Source organism: Hippocampus comes, unplaced genomic scaffold (genome assembly GCF_001891065.2).
Source record: "Hippocampus comes isolate QL1 unplaced genomic scaffold, H_comes_QL1_v1.1 scaffold113, whole genome shotgun sequence".
In the NCBI taxonomy this organism is placed as follows: Eukaryota; Metazoa; Chordata; class Actinopteri; order Syngnathiformes; family Syngnathidae; genus Hippocampus; species Hippocampus comes.
The window spans coordinates 289,752-310,662 of NW_017806160.1; the positions used below are offsets into that span (position 1 = coordinate 289,752).

Below are 20,911 nucleotides of genomic sequence, written 5' to 3' on the forward strand. Positions count from 1 at the left end.
TGCTCTATCTAGTAAGTTTATTTTGACTGACATATTTTATTTTAAACTCCGTTTTTTTTCTTCTTCTTTTTTTGTAAGCTCTTGGCGTTTTCTTCTTCTTGTTTGATGATGCACCTGACGCTAAAGATGTTATGAAAGGTTGATGACTGACCTTGCGGGATGTGAAGAACGCCAACCGTGAGTCCGGCGATCGTGTCTCCAAAGAAGCATTTCTTGAAGCGGTATCTGGGCAGCCAGTTGAAAATGGGAACTCTGTGACGGAGCAGCTGGAGGCAGGCCCGCCGCGAACACCTGCAGCTCCCGGCCAGCTTGGCCCAAAGCCGCACGCTTGCACTCGTCTTGTCCTCCTCGGAGCCGTAGGCCTGTTTGAAGCGGTCCTCGGTGAAGATGCTCCTGTACACGGCCACGGAGGCGCTCATGTTGTCCCGAAGGTGCCCAATTGGGTGGGCGGGGGTCGACGAGGTGACCAAATGACCGCTCAAGTCCCGTCTAATGAGTGCGGACACGCGTGGATTGTTTCATGACTTTTATAGCAAAGTCTGCCCCTGTTGCCTCAACGATTTCCTGCCAGCTCGACTTTTTTTTTTGTTTCACCCTTGACTTATTCCTCAAGTGGAGACTGGAGACACGAAAAAAAAAGAAAGGTGAGCCGCTGCAGGTTGTCATCGGGTTGTCGGGCGGTCAAGTCCTCTGGGTCCTACTGCCCAAAATCTGTCTTGACATTTAAATCCAGGAGTCGACATAATGCAAAAGTGGTTCCTTCCTTTGTAGATTTAGGCGAACATGAAAACATACAAGTGAGGGTCACTGACAACCTGAGAAATGTTGAGTCACCTCATTATATTATTAGCTGTACAAAACTATCTCTGCAGTTTCTTATTTACTGTGTACTATTAATAACAAACTAAATGTATTTGAAATCAGAAGTCAAGGAGAATGATGTCATGATCCACACATTTTCGATTTGCATTTAATTGGCTCTTGCAAACAAATAACAAATCACGTACATGTCAAACCGAAACCACCAACTCATTTTGCATGGTATAGCTCACTAGCCAATGTTTTTTGTTTGTTTGTTTGTTTGTTTGTTTGTTTGTTTTGTAAGGGTAAGTTAAAGGTTGCAAAAACGTTCATAAACAAATATTAATTGGCTGAAACAGTTGTTCTTGTGTCTCAAGAATTTGAACATTTCGCAAGCATTTGACCTTAAAGCTGGTATCCCACTGAGGGGCAAATGTTTGCCAGTGTTTGTGCAGGTAGTGTATTTTGCATTCACATCAACATTCTCCAGATGTTCGCCTGATTCCTAATTCCTAATTCCCTAACTACATGAAAAAAAACAATTAAAACTGTTGCCAAACAAACATCTGGAGAACATCGGGAGAACATTTGTGACCTTGAACGAACCCTGACCTGACCTGAGCATTCTCTGCTCAGTGAGATATGGGTTTTTTTTTTGCATGGAAGAGTGAGAAAATTTTGATTTTGATGGCATGTGACATTTAACAAGGAAATTGGTGGGATGGGGGTTTGAAATATCTGTTAATAGTGAAGAATAATTTTAACTTTAGTCCACATTTTCTGCCTCAATGAAAATAATCAAACATCGTGGCAAGAAATATGAAGTCAACAATGTTGACTTGCTTTAATAGGCCACCTGATTTAAATCGAAGTGATGTGAGAGCCCTGATCGGGCCCCAGGACTTTAATGTTTAATACATATGCTCTAAACTGGCCGAAGGTATAAATATGAGTGCAAATGCTTCATGGTCTCTATGTGCCCTGGGATAGAGTGGCAACCAGCTTTCTCAACTACAATCAGCTCCGTTATGCTCCAGCTCACCTGCAACTGAACTGAGTATAAGCACTATAGACAGGCGTGCATGTAAACAGTGCACAAATATGGACCAGGAAGGCAAAAAGTCCCAAGATAAACCTGTCCCACCACCACTGCCTCCTCCCAAAAAAAAAAAAAAAAAACCCTAAGTTGCCAACCAAAGCTTGGAGAGGACTTGTGCAATGTATGTCACCGTGACATGTGCAAAGACATCAAAGTGGTATTGTTGGCGTAGCTGAGGTGTAACCTCAAACCAGGTCTATTAGCAAGGAGTTCATTTCCGAGAAGGATGGATGTCAATAATTGGCCGGCGTTTTAACGTGTGCAGCCCCAGGGAAAGAGTCTAGTACCCATGGCAGACCAGTGAAACTCAATCACACATGTCAGGCTGGTTCACGGATCAAACCACACCTTGACTCTGATCAGAGCTTGTGTGCCCTGATTTGGAGTGCTGTTCTTTGTCAGACGGGATCGACTGCAGTGAAACTCTGCATAAACAAATAGGATACATAGCAACAGGATCGGTGTGCAGAGTAAAAGAGTTTCCATTTTTACACTTTTAAATCTTTAATGCCTGTAATCGAACTACAGTGATTAAATCAGATTTGAGTGTGCGCTGGTGATGAAAAACTAACACTGATAATACTGTCAGCCAACGCTAATTCAACCAACTGCTTGAAATGGCCGATCTCCTCTTCACTGAGCTGCCAAGTCATGACTGGAGAAACTCAGTGTGGGGTCATACCATATCACAGTACGTACTATTACCGTCAAGCAAAATTCGGAACAGCTTGCTTCCAGACACACGTTTATGACAACATTTCCTCGGTTGTTTAATTTCACACTTGATAGGCAGGCGGACACTCCAGAGACAAACTATTTCTTTGCATTTTCAAAAGTAAAATGATCCATGAGGCACACTGCACACTGAACTGACTGATGCGGCCACATGTGACTGAAGTGGACCATTGAGAGAAATCAATAAATAAATAAACAATCATTCTACATTCACTTAGCTGCAGACTAAGGCGATGTTCACACTGCAGGCTGTGAGACCCAATTTGGATTTTTCTTTTTTGTGAAATCCAATCTTTTATGTATTCACTCACATTACAAAAACACACGTGACTTCCAGTGTGAACGCCGCACGTTTGTGATGTGCAATTAAAAACTGCAGCATAATGCAAATGTCAAGGAAGGACTGATTGCCACAAAAAGAGGAAACAGGCCATATAAACACACCATATATACTGTATTGGTAAATACGGCTGGCTGGGTCTCACCAAGGCTTAAAAGCAAAGAAATTTTAATCTTTTGTGCATTTTTGATTGGCTGTTACACCTGCAATTGTTGCAACGCCATTCGCAGGCGGTTCAAACTCTGACGGTCAGCCACTCATGAACACTCGCGGCAGAACCCGTACATTGCGTGGCAGTGTTGTTGGATTTGACAGCTTCGCTTGCTGTGCGGTGGTTCAGGTACAGTATGTCCCATTTGAAGTTGTGCATCCAGGTCACAATACAACACTGTGCATTTTAAACGTTAATGTGTATTCCTATGTATGACTGTACTTTGCTTTTTTCTTTAAAAGATGCTTTGTGGTTACAAATCTAAATCATTAAAGATTGTTATTAATTTGCTCATTGCAGTGTTGTGTATTTAGCATCATTGGTGTTCACCTCCTAGCGTCAGTCTCCAGTCAGCCTCAACTTGGAGGATGGCCAGTGTGCCTTGGTTCTCTGGTTTGTTCACAATCATCCAATTTTGAAGACACTCTGAGGAGGTACGGTGGGAGACCTCTGTTCCATGACATCATGCAGCCACCATTGGTATGAACATTCGGCTGCTTCCTATTTGGATAGTGAGTCACCTCATCGGCTCAGTCACAAGGGAGTTTGCTAATCGCCCCGCATCCAGTGACAATGCAGGGGGCCACTCAAACCATTTTACCCTGATGTGTACTTTTAATGACTGTTGTGGATTTAAACCAGAGTTTGAAAAAGAAAGGATTGCAAAAGACACTGCATGAGTCATGTTGATAGGAGACCCGGTGATGCGTGACAAGAGGTGGTACGCTGTAAGAACCTCTGAAAAGACATGCATGTGTGGATTTTTGTCACGCGTCATATTCCTAGAATGTTGATGTCGCCAGAAGTGGAGAGATGCACTGATATAAAGGGACTTCCTTTCAATTTCAGGAATGTAGGCCATTGTGTTGATCAGCACTGGAGGATTTATGAACATACAGTAGAAATGCTGCACTTTGTCTGTGAGCTGTTTAAACAAGATGTTAATCAGTGGTAAAAGGAACAATGCGCTGAATGGGAATGGGATACGGAATGTTCGCCGCAAACAAGAAGAAACCCTTTTTGCACCTTCATGCTGGAGAAAGCATTCAGAAGTTTACATTAAAACAACAGCAACCAGAGTCAAGTGTGCAGCTGTACATAGACGAAAGCATTTTGAGATGTACTGCGGGCTGCAGTGAAGGTTTTTTTTTTGTTTGTTTGTTTGGGTTTTTTTTTTTTTTTTACGAAAACGAAAAGGTACATATATGTTGTTTCAATGTTTTTGCAAGCAGCTGATGAAGGATGAACAAAATATACCATGTGAAGCATGTGAAATCATTACCACTGACCTTTATTACCCATGTTATCAGTTTCTTCATTGGAAATATGAAGTATCCACACTGGGGAATAACTCCTAATCAGAGCCACACCACAACATGGCCATCCATCCATCCATCCATCCATTTTCAACACCGCTTATCCTGAATAGGGTCACGGGGAGTTGATGGAGCCTATCCCAGCTGACTTTGGGCTGGAGGCAGACTACACCCTGAACTGGTCGCCAGCCAATCAGAGAGACAAACGACCATTCACACCCACAGCCACACCGTCACTGAGAGGGAACCGATCCCGCGCTGCCCGCAGACAAGTCAGGCAAGTGTACCACTACACCATCACCGACCCTACAACATGGCGTTCCAGTAAATTAGAAATTTTATGACATTATCTGCAACCTATTTCGTGATAAATCATCAGACTTTTTTTTTAATGTGTGATGATAAGAGTACCTGCAATAAAAGATAATGACTTGTGTTTCAAAATAGCAACAGGTGCCTGTTTTAAAAGTGGTGTTGAAGATAATATATGGATCCGTCATTATCTTTCTATTGCCATCTTGAGAGTTAAGAACTTAGTGGGGGTCCTTAGGTGTGTTAACGTTCATCAAGTTTTGAACAGCATCATAACGGTGCCATTAAACTTGACGGTCGTTTAATCAAGTGGTAACAAAAATGACTGAGTTTTGAACACCTGTGCACTGGTCTTTTTTTTAATCCATATTAATGAACAAGTCTATTAACTGTCATTGGTTTATTTACAAATATTTCAATGACAGAGTGTCACGGTCTTTGTAGTGTGGAGGCTAAGTGCAGGACCCAAGTGCAGGAAAGCAGGAGTATTCGCCCCAAAATGTAGTACAGTGTATTCCTACAAATAAACACAAGGTACCTGGAATGACCAAAGTATGAACACAATAAAGTCCATAAAAAACAAGGTTCAAAGTAACAAAGCAACTCAGGGAATAGACTAAGAACTACGGGAACCAGAACATGACTTGGTTCACGTGACAAACAACAACACATGACACCAACACGAACAATGAGCTGACAAAGTCCCAACGAAAGAGGGGAAGTAAATACAACCAAAATGACGAGATAACCGAGGTACACCTCGCCAAGGCGAGTGGCTGGACCGAGTTGATTGCTGAACAGGTGGAAACAAAAACATAACCAGCATAATAAGACATGAACTTGATGGGACACAGGAAAAACTAAATCTAATCAAAACAAATGTAGCGAAAACAGATTGAGACAGAGAGACAGGATATAAAGCAGATTGTCAGGAACCTTTTGGAAACTGAGAACTAGCCACTTGGCGGCTCCCGATTAGTGTGAAGAATAGGAAACATTTTTTTTTTCGATAAATCCACCGGTTCAAATTCAAATTACAAACAACACACAAGAAGGCTAGAGCCATGATTCAGACTCCAAACTTCAGAAGTATTCTATTCCACTGTGCTGCCTTGCCGAACGTAATTGCTCAGTTTTAGCTATTTAGTGCACATACGACAAGAACTGATTGACATTATCCAAGTGACTGATGTTGAAGCTCTTTGGCAGACAATAACCAGTTTTGTGCGAGTCGTAGCGTAACCACTTTGATGACAAGTATTGTTATGTTTGGCAAATGTTTTTGTGATTCAGCTTTTCTTGCCGCATTGAAGTTCACCCTGTCCTCTTCATGCCGAGTGTGTGCTGGTCTTTCTATTCTTCTTGTCCAAGGAGAGGCTCCAGTGCTGTTGTTCCTGGAATTGTTCTTTATCTGCTTTATGGGATGCTTGTCCCGGCCCCCCTCTGGCATGTTGGAAATGACCTTGACTCTGAGGCTGAGTGCTGCTTGTGTCCCTGTCTCCTTACCTCTCCCATCCCTTTCCGCTGACTGATTCTATTTGTCCATCAGTCGCTCTCCTCATAACAGCATGAGCTGTTTACTGTACCTTGTTTGGCTTTGTGAGTCTTGCCTCTTGCCAAATTAAAAAAAACAAAACACCTTCTGGCCTCATGAATTTGCTGTCATTTGTCAGCCTCGCCACAAAAAGTTTCTGTCAGGCTTAAGAACCGAGCACAGAAGTTCAACGGCCCTTTGATGTGCTTTGAAAAGACTATTATTTCTTTATCGGGTCTTGTGAGCTGCCATTCGTTTTATTATGCAATATTCAAACGCAATGTATTCTTGTGATAAATAACAATGACCTGGGACTTTATGGCCCTGAAAAAGGTACAAACAGTCAGGTCAATAGCTTTTTGGCTCAAATTAGCGTTGACAATAATTGACTGCAATTATAGTACACAATTTTGCTTGTGGAGTACATTGCTTTTGGCTTACAGGTAACTTGAGGCCAATTGTCCTATAGTGTGTCCAAAATTCTACAGTTTTTCCCTCTATTTTTTTTTTTTTTCGTGAAAAGCAGGGTTTGGGTTGTTGGCTAAGGACCGATGCCACCTTGGTCGATATAGGGCATTGACTGGTGTGGCTCAATCAGTGAGTCAGTTGCCTTTTCATGCTTTAGTGTAGCGTAAACGGAAGCAAACTGTACCCCTTGGTGGAAACTTGTTTGTGGAAAATGTAAATGCTGGCAAGAATGAACAATGTGCAATGTTGCACGTAAAAATATTTTTAAAAATAAGTCAGCCACTCTAGGGCCAAGGATTGAAAATTAGAATGGAATGAAGTAGTACATTCCTAAAGAGAAACAATACAAGTGCAAGAAAAAAAATCATTGTTTTCCTCAGCACTTAATATCAGTCAAGTAACATGCACAAAACCCCTTTTTTTTCCAATGTTTGTGTGTGTGTGTGTGTGTGTGTGTGTGTGTGCTGTCATTGTGCGGGCCGGAAGGTGAGCCTGTCAGTGATCACGAGCACAGGTCTGAGTTCACGTCTCTACGTTCTCCACCTGGCATGGTGCACGTACCGCAGGGCTGGTGTGCGGTGATGCAGCACTTCCCTTCGTCGCAGGAGCACGGAAGTGAAGGTACACTCTACACACAAGCTCCATCAGATATTAAGCAGCCACTACGGAGTGTACTTGATATGAATACCTGCTCCAACTCTTCCGTCCAGTTTTGAACCATTGGACATTTCCCTCAAGGTTGCCTTCATATTTGATTGCACCTTTTTTATCTTGTACATGACATCAAATGTATCTTTTGAATGTGTATGGGTTTTTTTTTTCCGAGGGTCATCTAGCGTACCCAATAATGACAAATCAAGTCTGTCGCTATTGCGCACATCAGCATGACTCTTGTTTTTTTTTTTTTTTCCCCCCAGAGCTTCCTACAGTTTGGGCCGTCCAGAGTCCTACCTGATTAATTCAGTAGGACTCACAAACAGCCTCCACCGTGACAAACTCTTCTATCTTCACTGCACCTTTTGTTTATTTCATTTTTTCACAGACCATTGATGCATGATCCACACACATACGTCAGGATTGGACGCACCATGGCCGTGTTTATCCATTTCACGTTTTGCCCACAATTTCTCTGCATTGCATTAGCGGACCAGTTGCCTTGGAGGAAATCCATGTGAAATGACTTTTCCACTTCAACTTGCTGTCAAGTACAATACCAAGAAATGTTGCTTCAGTGGAAAGTTCAAGTCATTGTCCGTTCATCCACAGGGTGCCCAAATTGGGCTTCCACAATGTATTTATTTATTTATTTTCTTTCTGGAGTTCTAGAAGTAAGAAATTCAAAAGGCAATTCCAGTGTACTTTAGAACCACGCATTGCGTTTTTGTGCGAAATCTTGCTAAATTGTTGTGAGAGCCTACAAAGATGTGAAATGGTGTTCATTGCTGATGAAGTGAACTAAATTTGAAAGTAGTATGGTACATTTATTGCTACCTGGGTCTTATTGTGCTCCTCTTACGACCTTTCTCTTACAAGCGGCCCATGCTTCTTAAGCGTAGCATCAAAGGGGGTCCATGGCTCCAGCTGGGTGGCCAATAGCTTCTCATTTCCTCTCAGTGTCTGTAGCCATTCAATGTTGGCGTGCTCCGTCAGGGCTGAGCGGACCCCTGGGAGTCCTCCAGAAGCCTCGGAATAGGCGCTCGTCACTGCTTCCTGCTCATTTTAGAGAGCCCTCAGAATGGAGCGCCATTGTCCTGCCTGTTATCTGATGGCCCCAATGAACAGGCAGACAAAGCCTAGAGACCCCGCCACCCATGCACACGCGCGCACACGCGCACATAAACACACACACACACACACACACCACACACACACACACACACACACACACACACACACACACACACACTACATTGGGTTGTGTTGAAGCTGAAGCTCTCCTGGGCTTGTCTACAAAGCTAATGAAAAAGTCTACGTTGAAGGATATAAAAGCTTACACACGAACATAATCCAAAATCAGCAAGGCAACAATAGTATTTTTTGTACTTTTATCAGAATCACAATCAGATTTATTGGCCAAGTATGTAAAACACACAAGGAACGTACCCAGTTACAACCCATCCAAAGGAACGTAAACAAAACATTTTATATTCTTATTATTATTGTGGGAGTGTCATAATTCAAGAGAGCAAAAAAAAAAACCATGCACACACCAAGGAGGAAATGGTCATTTGAAGACCTGCTGAATTTGCATTTTTCAATGTTGTTTATCAGTCAAAAATGCACTTTATAAAACACAATGTAAAGGGGCAAGACTGAAGAATGATCTAAAGATGTCAAGGACCCCCTTGAAGATCCACAAAAGGCCGGCTTACAAAACCATAGGGAAAAGGCTGAGTTAGAAGGTGACAACTTTTGGTGTTCTTATTTATCAGTGGAAGACAAACAGAATGACCATCAATTGCCCTCATTCTGGAGATCCATGTGAGATTTTGCCTGGAGGGCTGAGGATGATAACAGAACGGTGTCGGGGCAGCCACAAAGTATATGGCAGGAACTAATTGTTAATGATCTGAGGACAATTCAAACCTAAGCCCCCAAGAAAGCTTTTAGTAAGTTGAAAGTCTCCTGTGGCTCAAGAAAAAGTATATTCAGCTCATAGAATGGTCTATTTTGCCTTCAGACCTGAACACAACAGAAAAGCTGTGAAAGGAACAGATGCGTTAAATTTTCAAGCAGCTGCCAAGAAACTTGACGGGGCTTCTGTGACAAGGGGTCCAGAATCCCTCTCAAGCTGTGGTCAAACATAGGGACCAACTACAAAAAAATATCTCGTTCTCCATTATGTACCGACTTGTGTTTTACTTATGGATCAATTAATTATTTTTTTAAAGAAACTTCAGTACTGTGTTTGTTTGCTTTTTACTACAGTAATTTGGAGCTGAATTTCTGCCTATTCCTATAGTCAGTAAGCAACCATGGACATTAGAGACTGATAGTATACTGTACTGTCATTCGACTCAAGAATTGAGATTTATTTTCGTTGTTGAGTGACAGCGGGAAATACATACAAAGTCGTACTGGCTGCTCGTAAAATACAACATGGAGGCAGTGCCCTCTTGGGGAGGGGAGCAGTAAAACAAGTGCAAGAAAGTGCCTTAAAACTCCTTGGCGTCATGTGCAGGACCGGCCAAGGGCGACGTGGATTCTACGGGCTGAAAAAAATCCGCTGAAATTGCACCTTCGATTCGATATTCCTGTTCTCCAATGAATGATTACTTATAACTCTTAATTTCAAATTAAAACGTGGGCTAACAAAGAGATGTATAAATTGACAGACAGATAGACTTTAATGGACTCCCCATTAAAGTCTATCTGTCTCTCTAATGTAGTTTGTCCGATTGGAGTTCCTGTAGTCTTTATGTCATCAGCCATGCATAAAACTTGTCAGGGAATGCAGAAATTAAATATGAATTATAGTGTTAAAATATGTGTGTGTGCGTGCGTGCGTGCGTGCGTGCGTGCGCGTGCGTGTGTGTGTTTGTGTGTGCGTGCGTGTGCGTGCGTGCGTGTGTGAGTGTGTACGTGTGAATGCCACTGAGCTCATTAAACTGTTAATATCTCTCTCTTCTTCTCTACCGAACCTCCAAAAGATATTGCATGCTGACTCCCCCAACCTCAAAACTTTTAGGCCAGTGTGACGAGTGTGCATTTAGAATTACATAATAGTGGGGAAATGTAGGGGGCAGTCATTGATAGAAAACAACTGAAGAATATTCTCACCTCAAACCGATTCATACATTTTGATCCTCCCTACTTTTTCTTCCTTTTCTTTTTTTCTTTTTTGTGAAGATCAAGCAATGGCAAAAAGTTGAATAATTCTTTTTCTTTGATCTGCGCGCGCGCGCGCGCGCGCACACACACACGCGCACACACACACACACACACACACACACACACACACACGAGAGTTCATTTCCATTTTTGATTTTTCCCTTCCTTTCTGTAAGAGTGCCAGCATCAAGATTTACCTTGGTGTGCAAATGTGCTGGAATAGGTTAAAAGGAAAGCTCGCTGCTCTCTCAAAGCACAAGTGCAGATGTGATGAAGTTGATTAAAAATTTAGCGATTCCTTTCTCCCATCCCAATTTAGGCTGCATCAAATAGGAGAAAACAAGACGGAGGGAAAAAAATGACTTGTGAGAGAAGTCCATGAACGTGGTGGCAACAGCTTCTGTCAAGTCAAAGTCAGCATCTTCTTCAGATCTTGTCAACTGTTTGCTTACTTCCATACAGCATGGGCCAGAAATTGTTATTAACCCTTTTATGCACCAATAATGATAACCTGTAACCTGATAACATGATAATCTGTCTACTGTAGTAACCGCTGACTGTGAAAGGGTCAAGGAATCTGTATGCTCATCGATTAGGCACGTCTCAATGGGATGCAATGGAAAAAAAAAATCTACCAAGATGTTCTGTGATGAAAAATGCCTGGTTTTGATTGACACTGACAGAGGGCAAATCATTGAACAATTTCTGTTATTCTGGCTGCAGTCGACAGTGTTGTAGATCGATACGACGGCAACATCAGATGTCGAATCTCATATGTCATGCTTTCAGACTTTCTTTGTGTCACTGTTTCATCAGACTATTAAATTATGGGAATATTTTCAGAGGATAGGATTTTTTTCCCTTAGATGTAACTTATATGGTTAATGTGGACATCAATTACTGGGCATATTTAACGCTATACAGTTACACACTCCAAATTTTGAGGTACCGTATTGCTTCCGATTTACTTTGAAAATGTGCATGAGCACGTTCACTGTGTGATGATGTTTATCGTTTGTCTTTGGCAAAATATTGCACTAGTATTATATTGAATGAATGCTAGCTGTATTGTACTGGAAGGTATGGCCTATTTTGGGAGTATTTCAGATTACGTAGCTCTTGTTCAGGCATTATTAAACTTTTGATTCCTTGCATCGGATCAATTTAGATTGAGCAGGTGTGCCTAATGTTGTTAGCAGGGAGCAAATGTAACTTTCTATCTACTCATGACTGCTTATCTAAACAAGGCGAGAAATGCAAGCTTACAAAAGGATCCACTGGAAGTTATTTGTTTTTGACATTTCTTGACACGCCCTGTGTGATGTAGAAGACAACTATTTGAAAGACTCCCCCCCTCCGACCTCCCCCGTCATTCAGTCTACACCAACAAGTAGCCGACTTCATGTGTTTCTGAAAATTGCGTCAGTGTGTTGACACAGGCAACAAACCTTCTACCAACTCTTCCATCTCCTCCCAAATCGTCTTGCCATCCAAAAGAAAGGATGTCAGGTCTCAAGGTGCCCCCCCACCTCCTTCACATCATGTGTGGATGATGCTCCAGGAGGCTAGCAGCGGGTGGATTGGTGGGGGGGGGGCTTAGCATCTGCGCAGGTGTTGCAGCTGCATTCGTACATAATTCCTCTCTGTGGTAGCCTCCATGTGCTGCCTCTCCCCCAGTGGGACAACACGCGCACACACACTCCCCGCTCTTCCTTCAAGTGAGTGATATTACAAGCAGCAGCCTTGCGCCTCTGATGTGCATGCGCCGGGCCCCCTCCCGGTCCTGGGTGAATAGCGCTTGACTTGTTCAATTTGTTTAGAAGGCTCGTTGGGCGCTTTGAAGCCACACATCTTAGCATAAATCATAACCTGTCTCCTTGCGCACGACTGCTTTGAAATACAACATCTGCTTCTGAATCCCCGGCTTTACAATTAGTTCAGCAACATCAATAGATTGACTACGAATCGTTTTTCTTGATGACGAACCTCTTTCAGGCCTGTTGGACTATGCAAGGTCCTGCAGGTTGCGTTTAGGTCACCGTGCCAGGATGATTTGCACTTTTTAAGTCAGACATGTCAACTTGCTCACCTACTTTGGAGGTGTCATGCTTGTCGACTCTTTCATCACGCTCTTCAGGTTGCCTGTTTGTTGGTTTGTTTTGCAAAGCACAGCCTTCTGTTCAGCTGCGAGGCGAGCGCAGAGTCCCAGAGAGAAACCAGACTGTGACGCCCAAAAGCTCGGCCTGTCACTCTCTGTTTGTCTGAATGACGTTGAGGCGCAGCCCGCTGCAAGTAGAGCACACTTGGCCCGGGTGCTCCTTGCTGAGAAGCCTTCTCACGTGAACTCTCCTCAAGTTTGCCTGTTGAAGTTTGTCTACACTGGCTCCGATCTTGAACAGATTGCAGAGAGATGCGGCAAACATTATGATGTACAGTATATCTGTGCGAGAAGCGTAGGAATACGTCAATTCGAGCTCTCAGAACATCAGGTAGGTGCATTAAGAATTCTTTTTGCCTGTTGAAGAGGAAAATGACAATCCCAATGATATATTTTTCTTTCCTCCAAATGTAAATCAGAAGTCATCAATTCAACTTGGTGAGGTGCAAATGTGCACCGCGCAGATTAGATGAAAGAACCTGTGTGTCATTTGCTCCCCCCTCTCCGTGGAGCTCGGCTGGCTTCACACACACACACACACACACACACACACACACACACACACACACACACACACACACGCAGCTAAAGAGCAGGCTGATCCATGGCACAGCACTGACAGGATGACACTTCGCCTCACATTACGCAGCCTGATCTGACGGAGGGGCTTAACACAGAGTGGCATCGCAGGCCGGCGTTTACAAATAAATGGAGTCCCGCGCTGGCTGGGTGGCGCTCTTCCGCCTATGTAGCCCTCGTAGCTCGGTGCCTACTTTGCATGCATGATTTCAGCTGGAGTCCTGCCATGAGATCCTGTTAGCATGACGAATTTAGGCCCCCAACCCAGATGGCCTGTTGGGGCGTCACATGTAATATTTACGACGTTTCACGTTTGGCCTCCTATCGTATTTTCGCCTAAGCAAGCCTGACGGCACAACACTGAGAAGTATTATCTGGATCAGTGTTTGTTGCGTTGGCTAATCCACACCTGATTTCCAGAACACCTTGTAAATATACCAAGGCTGAGCACTTTCTTTGAAGGAAACTGTAGATACCAAAATGTATTTTCTCTTTTCCTTGATTGGAATAGATATGGTTTCAATCCAACAGGAAGGAAATAAAATTACTGTTATTTTACAATGCACCTGCTATAATTAATTTGGACAGTATAGTACTGTATTTTGAATTACAGGAAATTACCATAGGACAACAGTGGGTGGTGTTGTGGATTACAGTATATGACATTGGAATTATTGTGTTCTGTTAGTTTTACAGTACACACAAGTTTATATGTTAAATCTGAAATTTAATAATAATAAATTATTGGTTGTTTTTTTTTTTTTTTGTCACACACTCAAAGCGCCCACAATGGATATTCAGGTACTCGCACATTCACACGCCGGTGTGGGGAAACGACGTATTCAGCTGCAGTGACTCAAAGCGGCTTTTGAAATGTGGACACTCCGTAATTTGTTTCTTGACTTTTACTTAATTTGTGAACCTTACTGTGTTTCTACCTTAAGACGATCCCAAACGCATCCAGCAACATGTGTGCGCCAAGTATTCACCTGTCTGTGTCAACTGAAAAAAAACAGTAGTAGGTTCAAGTGTACCTCTGATGGCCCATTTTGACATATTGATCATACTGTGAAGTTTGATAACTATCTTATCTTCCCATCTTTGTGTTTAGTCTTGTATTCGCCAATATGGCATGCCTGCAATCCCCATGATGATATTTAATGTGAGGCGGTTAAGAGTGATGGAAAAATAAAGCTCCAAATTTGCTTTCAGTTGTTGTACTGTATTATTTTTTTTACTCCTCTTTGGTTTAAATAAAGGGGGTTAAGACACGGCAGGTCAGTGTACTTTCAGCCCAATGTTGAACAGAGAGGAGTCAGAAAATACAGCAACAAGGCTCATGAAGCAAAATCACTCACGATTAATAAGGAAACAGAAGAGATTTTTTATCAAGCGATGTCGATAGGAGTGCGGTACCTCCTCTCCACCGCCTGACAGAAAATACACTTTTATACTGTTAAATTACAATTTGTTATTCTTAGCCAAACATGAACTGTTAATTTACATGTGGGTTGAATATTTACTGCTATATTACATTTTTTTTAAATGCAGAAAGGTACTGCTCTACTATAAGAAATTTACAGAAATCCACAGTTTTCGGACTGTATTAACTGTCTAATTTAACTGTCAATTTTCATGCTGTGAATGAATTTATAAAAGCATTTTACAATTATTATTGAAAAAAACCTGTAAGATGCTGTTGTAAACTCACCGTAAATGTACAGAATTTCATAGCAGTGTATCATCATTCTTATTTGTACTTCAAAGATGCCCTCGTTCCAAAATAATGCCTCCTTCAATTTATTCTTCAAACAATGAACACGTTTTCCTTCGTAATACTGTAGCATCCACCCATGTTTCCTTTCATTTTTGTCTTGTTGAACGAAGGGTGTCTAACGACTCTTTGTGCATTGTTGTTGTTTTTGGGGGGGTTTTCACGGAGGTCAAATGAAATGTGATTTTGATGGTGATAATAACCAATAAATGAAGTCATTTGCGCTGCTTTCATCACTGCATGTGAGAGCAGACTGGATCCCAACGACAGGTGCTCCCGTCGCCCAGCGCCAGAGAACAAAGCTATAAGATCAATTGGCAGCTCTCCCCGGCTGCTACAATACACACATGAACTTGATGGCTGTAAATGATAGCGTCAAGCGTTACAGCTCATTATTTACCTTTGTTCATCTTTGTCTAAACTGTGTTCAGAGACGTTTTATGATTGATAATTCCGTTGTTGTTGTCCCCCCCCCCCCATTGTCTCTGCGTTTGCTTTTTTTTTTTTTTAATTATTCATTCCTTTGTGGCATTGCAACGACAAGCAATTGTTGGGAATTCATCTTTTAAGGGAATCTGCACAGCAAACGCTATGAATAAACAATTCCGCTATTTCTCGATAAATTAGTTGTCATCAATTTTGAATGCCAGACTGGGGAAAATGGATTTGCATGGATTTAGAGCGCTTGGAAAAGAAGCAGAAACACAAGCTCCACTCTGTGTATGATATTGTGCCGTTCAGCCAATTCTAAGTCAAGACTGGACCCTTACTGACAAGATCGATTTTTAAAGGTTGATGTGTCATGAAATAGCCAAAGCTGAATGTATTTTCATAAGCTTTAAGTATTTTTTGTGCCCGTTTTTTCTTTGGAATAATAAAACTGGTCAACAGCAAATATTTCAAAAGTGTCTGGATTTAGTTTCTAGCATATCCGGTTTTTGAGATATTTTCTATTTTTTTTTCCAAGTTTGACCAATAATAGACTTGTGCAACACACATTTCACTCTGTTTTGTAATTTATAGCCATCACGTTTCTTTAAAAAAATTGCACCTGTTGTTGAACCTAAACCTTTATTCATAAATGTTATTAAATCTATTGCTATATGGAAAACACACTGGGTGACTGGATAGCACGTCCACCTCACAGAGCAAAGGTCATGCGGGCCCTGGCCTTCCTCCGTGGAGTTTGCATGTTCTCTCCATGCCTTTGTAGGTTTTCTCCGGGTACTCCGGTTTCCTCCCTCATTCGCAAAACATGTACGGTAGGTTGATTGAACGCTCAAAATCGTCCCTAGGTGTGATTGTAAGCGTGAATGTTTTGTTTGTCCAAGTGTGCCCTGCAACTGGCTGGCAATACAGGGACATGAGCAAGGCTAAAAATGATGCACGTGGAACAAAATCGGAAAGGTGACATCGATAATGTTTACAGGAACCGAGGTCTTAGGAACGAGCTGAGGACTGCAGTGACCCACCAGGTGCCAGGAGGACCGAGGGACGAGATGGAGACACCTACCTACAGACGGGCATGTTCAATCGATTTGGCGTGTGTTTTATTTCTATTAGATGCCTTCTTGAACGATAAACTAGCACGCATTGACTAAGTAATTGTTTTTGTGTATTGCTAATTGGGTTTATTCCCTAGTGACCCCATTAATTCTATGTAGTATTTTAGTCATTTAGCAGATGACATTGTAAATAATAGATTTGACCTTTGATCTTACCTAGCAAGGCCTATGTAATCAATTCTTGGTATTAATAGATGTCACAGTGTTTACTATTGGGCCGCTAATGTGTTGACACTTGTGTGTTAAAACGTTACTTCAATTGTTGAGTTACACAGTTCCTAAATGTGGATGATGTGATACATTTGGACTCTGGAGGGAATTGTCTATTCAGGCATGTTTTCTGTAGTGTTGAGATTCGGAGTGCTTCACAAGCGTCTGAATATTTCTCAAGCACTTGTTTTTTCTCAAAATCTTGTGAAATTTGTGTATTTCACAAGAAGAGACAAAAATTTGATTTTTTTTCCCCACCCGTTCATCAGGAGGCGGCTGTGTCACGTGTTGACGGGCTACAAGAGTCCTCACCCTCTTTCACATCAAACGTGCCGCAGCCTTCAGACGCGTGTCGTATCCTGTCGGGGTGATGAAATGATTATGAAGCAGCATGAAAGTGACATGCGCCAGATGGACTGTGTTCATCTTTATCGCAGTCGAGCCCCTGTGCTACTCGCCTTTGATAAAACATGAAACATATGCTCTGCTCACTCTTTCAACAGTCACCGTGTTGGTTTTGTCGGGAAATCTGGGATTTGCTTCAGAAAGTCCTTCGCGTTTTTACGACACCACGTTCCTTGCGCAAACACCGTCTTCCGATTGTTAGAACGGCCGCCAACACAAATGAAAATGTACTTTGGGAACGCTATCGAGAGCGGTTTCATTTAAGAAAAGGTGAAGAAGGCTGCCTTATCTTCAATGCGTTTTTTTTTTGTGTTTTTTTTTTTTTTGCCGTGTTCACTCACTTCCCTTTCGTCTTCCGTCTCTGGGAGTATGGGTGCATGTCAAGTGATTGTTGAATTGAAATATTGATGTGGCGTATCAAAGCGTGGCGTAGCACTCCTGTGTTTCCAGAACTAACCATGAAGCGCTTTGATCAGATACTCCTGTGATCTGACTTCTGAAGTTGTTAAGAGTGCTGGAAAACAAAATGCAAACAAACTTCAAGTGCACTTGGTATTGATAAAAGTTTCCTTTGACAAGTGGAGATGGGACCTGTCTGCCTGACTGGAGATTTTATGGCGGGCATTTGCTCCCTTGTTAATGGACAAGAAATGCTTGGCTCGTAGTCGTTTTGTGCCTCTCCCACGCTTTGAAGTGGGAACGTTGCAATGCCTTCGATGAATTGACTCTGCACAAGTGCGCCCCATACCTGACGTGGACATTGAGTTTATATCAAAGGCTGCCGTATCACGAATTACAGTACAGTAACTAACTAAACTGTAACTGTGTTAGAGCTCTTCAAGCAACAAATATTTGAGCACAAACGGTGGCGCAACACACGTAGACAGATACTACAACAAGACCCACAGGCATTTTTTTCCCCCTCTGCAATGAATGACTAATATAACTCAGTATTTGTGTGGAGTTTTGACCTGCTCGGTGTAAATGCATCGGTCTGTATTATGTTGCCACCAGGTAGCCAAGGCATGCACACCAGAAGCAGCAGCACAATTTCCATAAAAGTGACACAAAAATGTTGCAAAAACTGTTCGTTGCCTTCCATTTATTAGTGTCATTACTGTATGTGTTAAAGTAATTTCATTTTATTTTTGTCGGAAAAAAAAACAAGATTTTTTTTCTGGCTGGAATATATTTTTCATTTCAGCTGGCAAAGATAATCGGAGATATGAGAAGTTAGATGCAGCAATGTCAGTTAGTGCACCAAATAAAGCAGCTAGCTGTGGCAAGATCCGTTGATTAGCATCGCCAGGTGACTTTGACCAGTAGTGGTTCATCCCTGAAAAAAGAGGCCATGACGTGGATTAGGGGTCATAAGGCTGCAAGTAAAACTAACTCAGCCTTAATGATTATATCTGAATTGCTTTGTATATCATGCCGCCTGGGTGGCACGGTTGTCGAGTGGCTCGCGAGCAAATCCAATTCAGCAAAGCAAAAACAAACTCTCTTGCAATTTCTGCTGGACAACCCAAACTAAATTTAGCTCCCACCCCCCCAAACATGTAAAAATTTTAGAACAGTTGAGAGGTATCCCTCAACATACTTTCAAGACATCAATTACCACTTTCTTATCAGGGGATTTGGCACCTTCTTGTGGCACGTTAGGGGATTAAAAAGAGCACAAAAATAGTACTGGAGCTACTCAGTACTTGGTGAATTCATGAATAGCAAACCATGCATAGGTGCAGATTCACTGTATTGGAGAACTCAGGTTTTAGCCAATACAAGTTGTTGACCTTAGTATGTGCATTATTTTGTCCATTTATTGTCCCGCCATTCGGATTAAATGACGCATTGGTGATAGCAAGTAATGTGTTTGTGTTATTTGGCAAGGCAACAAAGTGTACATTTGTTGTGATGAGTCCAGACACAAGCTCTAATCCTCATTCTCAACCCAGATAGCCATCAAGTGCAGAATTCCTTCTGATTGCAAGATGGATGAGTCTTGGGGGATGATCCAAATATAATTAATCAATTATTCATTAATGGTATGAGGTTGTTTTTTTTGTTTTTTTTGTTTTTTTGGAATAGGGAATGGATTGTTCTTGTCAGTGTTGGACCATTTGTGATATATGCGATCAGAAGCAAAAAAAATAAAAAAAGTTTCTTTCCTATTCTTAGAAAGACATCGACATTTGGCAGAGTAATCACCACAACATGGAAAATAATTAGGAGCATGGGGACCTTGGTAATGAGTCAGAGAGCGGTCTAAAACCATAACGAGATGGGTGGCATGGAAATAGGTTTTCCAGGACATGGATCTGCATCATGGCCGTCTTTCGACCTTCATTTGCCACCCAAAGAAAGCCATTCGTGATAATTGCAATTTTCATGTATTTTGTTTAAAAGCTCTTTGTAAAGCTCTTTTGTCCAGACCATAAAGTGGCTTGGGTACCACATAAGGCAAGCCCAGCTGATAGGACAAGTCCCACCGTCATGTTAAAGCAATCAAATTTGTTTATTTGCTGTGACTTATTCTTGGTCAGCGGACCACAGGAAGTACAAACGTGGGCGTGGTTTACGAGCCCCTTAAAAGAGGTTCTTTGGTGTATTTCAGAGATCAGAAATGTTTGTGTTTTATAAAAAGAAGTATTTTCCGTGATACGAGTGGACAATTAGGGACCATATTGCTACAGATTGTATTGGCAATTCATTCGTTCTGCTTAAAATGACGTGTGTGCTAAAAAATAGAAGTAACCAACTAGGGATGATTGAATTTGTGTCATGAATCTCTCTTCAATGATTTGCTCTATTTTGATATCTTTGTGTGGTTTGATCTTTTTTGTCACACATCTATCATATAACTTGAGATGATCTGAGGTTTTGGACAGGTCTGATACCGGTTTGACTGCCGCATGCACGTCTGAGGTTGTTCACCGTGGTCCAAGGGATGCTCAGGGAGTTGTGTGAATGCTCAGACGCATAGAAAATTCCAGAGAACATTGCCTGGGAGTATTGAGGAAAGCAAAGTTGCAGTATGTGGTTGTTTAAAATACACACTGTGTCATTCTCTTTCTTTTATGTTTAATCTGACAGCAAACTTTGAACAGCTCAAAGCGACTTTTTCTGAAGAATTGTTATCTGTCAAACTGCTGCTAGCCGTGAAGTGGTTTGAGTTCACCGCTGTCACGAAATGGTCATATCTCACATTTTTGCTCACATGTCAAAGCAAAAGAAGAAATCATTTGTAAGTTAAAGCAAAAAAAAATGGCCAAATGACGGCTTATATCTCAAAAGACTGGTCTCAAGGTGCAACTGCAGCATATCAGAATATTCAGATTCTATTTGATCCGAAAAGCTCATTCAAGCTCAATGTCTGGTCAGCATGTCTCAAAAGAAACACACACACACACACACACACACACACACACACACACACACACACACACACACACACACACAAAAAGCAAACTTATGAACCAAACTATACTGCTTTTTTTGGAGACATTCTTAGATCTCGTACTCAACGCCATCCACATCCTTGCCAGTTGCAGGCGAAAGGTTTTTCTCCAGTAT

General features: G+C 41.9%; 1 protein-coding gene across 4 annotated transcripts in view; it reads right to left on the minus strand.

Moving 5' to 3' along the window:
* slc26a10 (solute carrier family 26 member 10) overlaps positions 1-763 on the minus strand; it is a 9,755-nt gene extending 8,992 nt beyond the window's left edge. Inside the window, exon 1 of one of the 4 annotated variants that reach the window (XR_002171162.1) lies at positions 152-763. Coding sequence is in view for 2 of the 4 variants with exons in the window: in XM_019895669.1 (XP_019751228.1) it covers positions 152-419 (268 nt within the window). In the remaining 2 variants the exon portion in view is untranslated. The remainder of the gene's footprint in view (positions 1-151) is intronic. The other 3 variants (XM_019895669.1, XM_019895668.1, XM_019895670.1) reach the window with 3 other exon arrangements.
* Between the last annotated feature and the right edge of the window lie 20,148 nt (positions 764-20,911).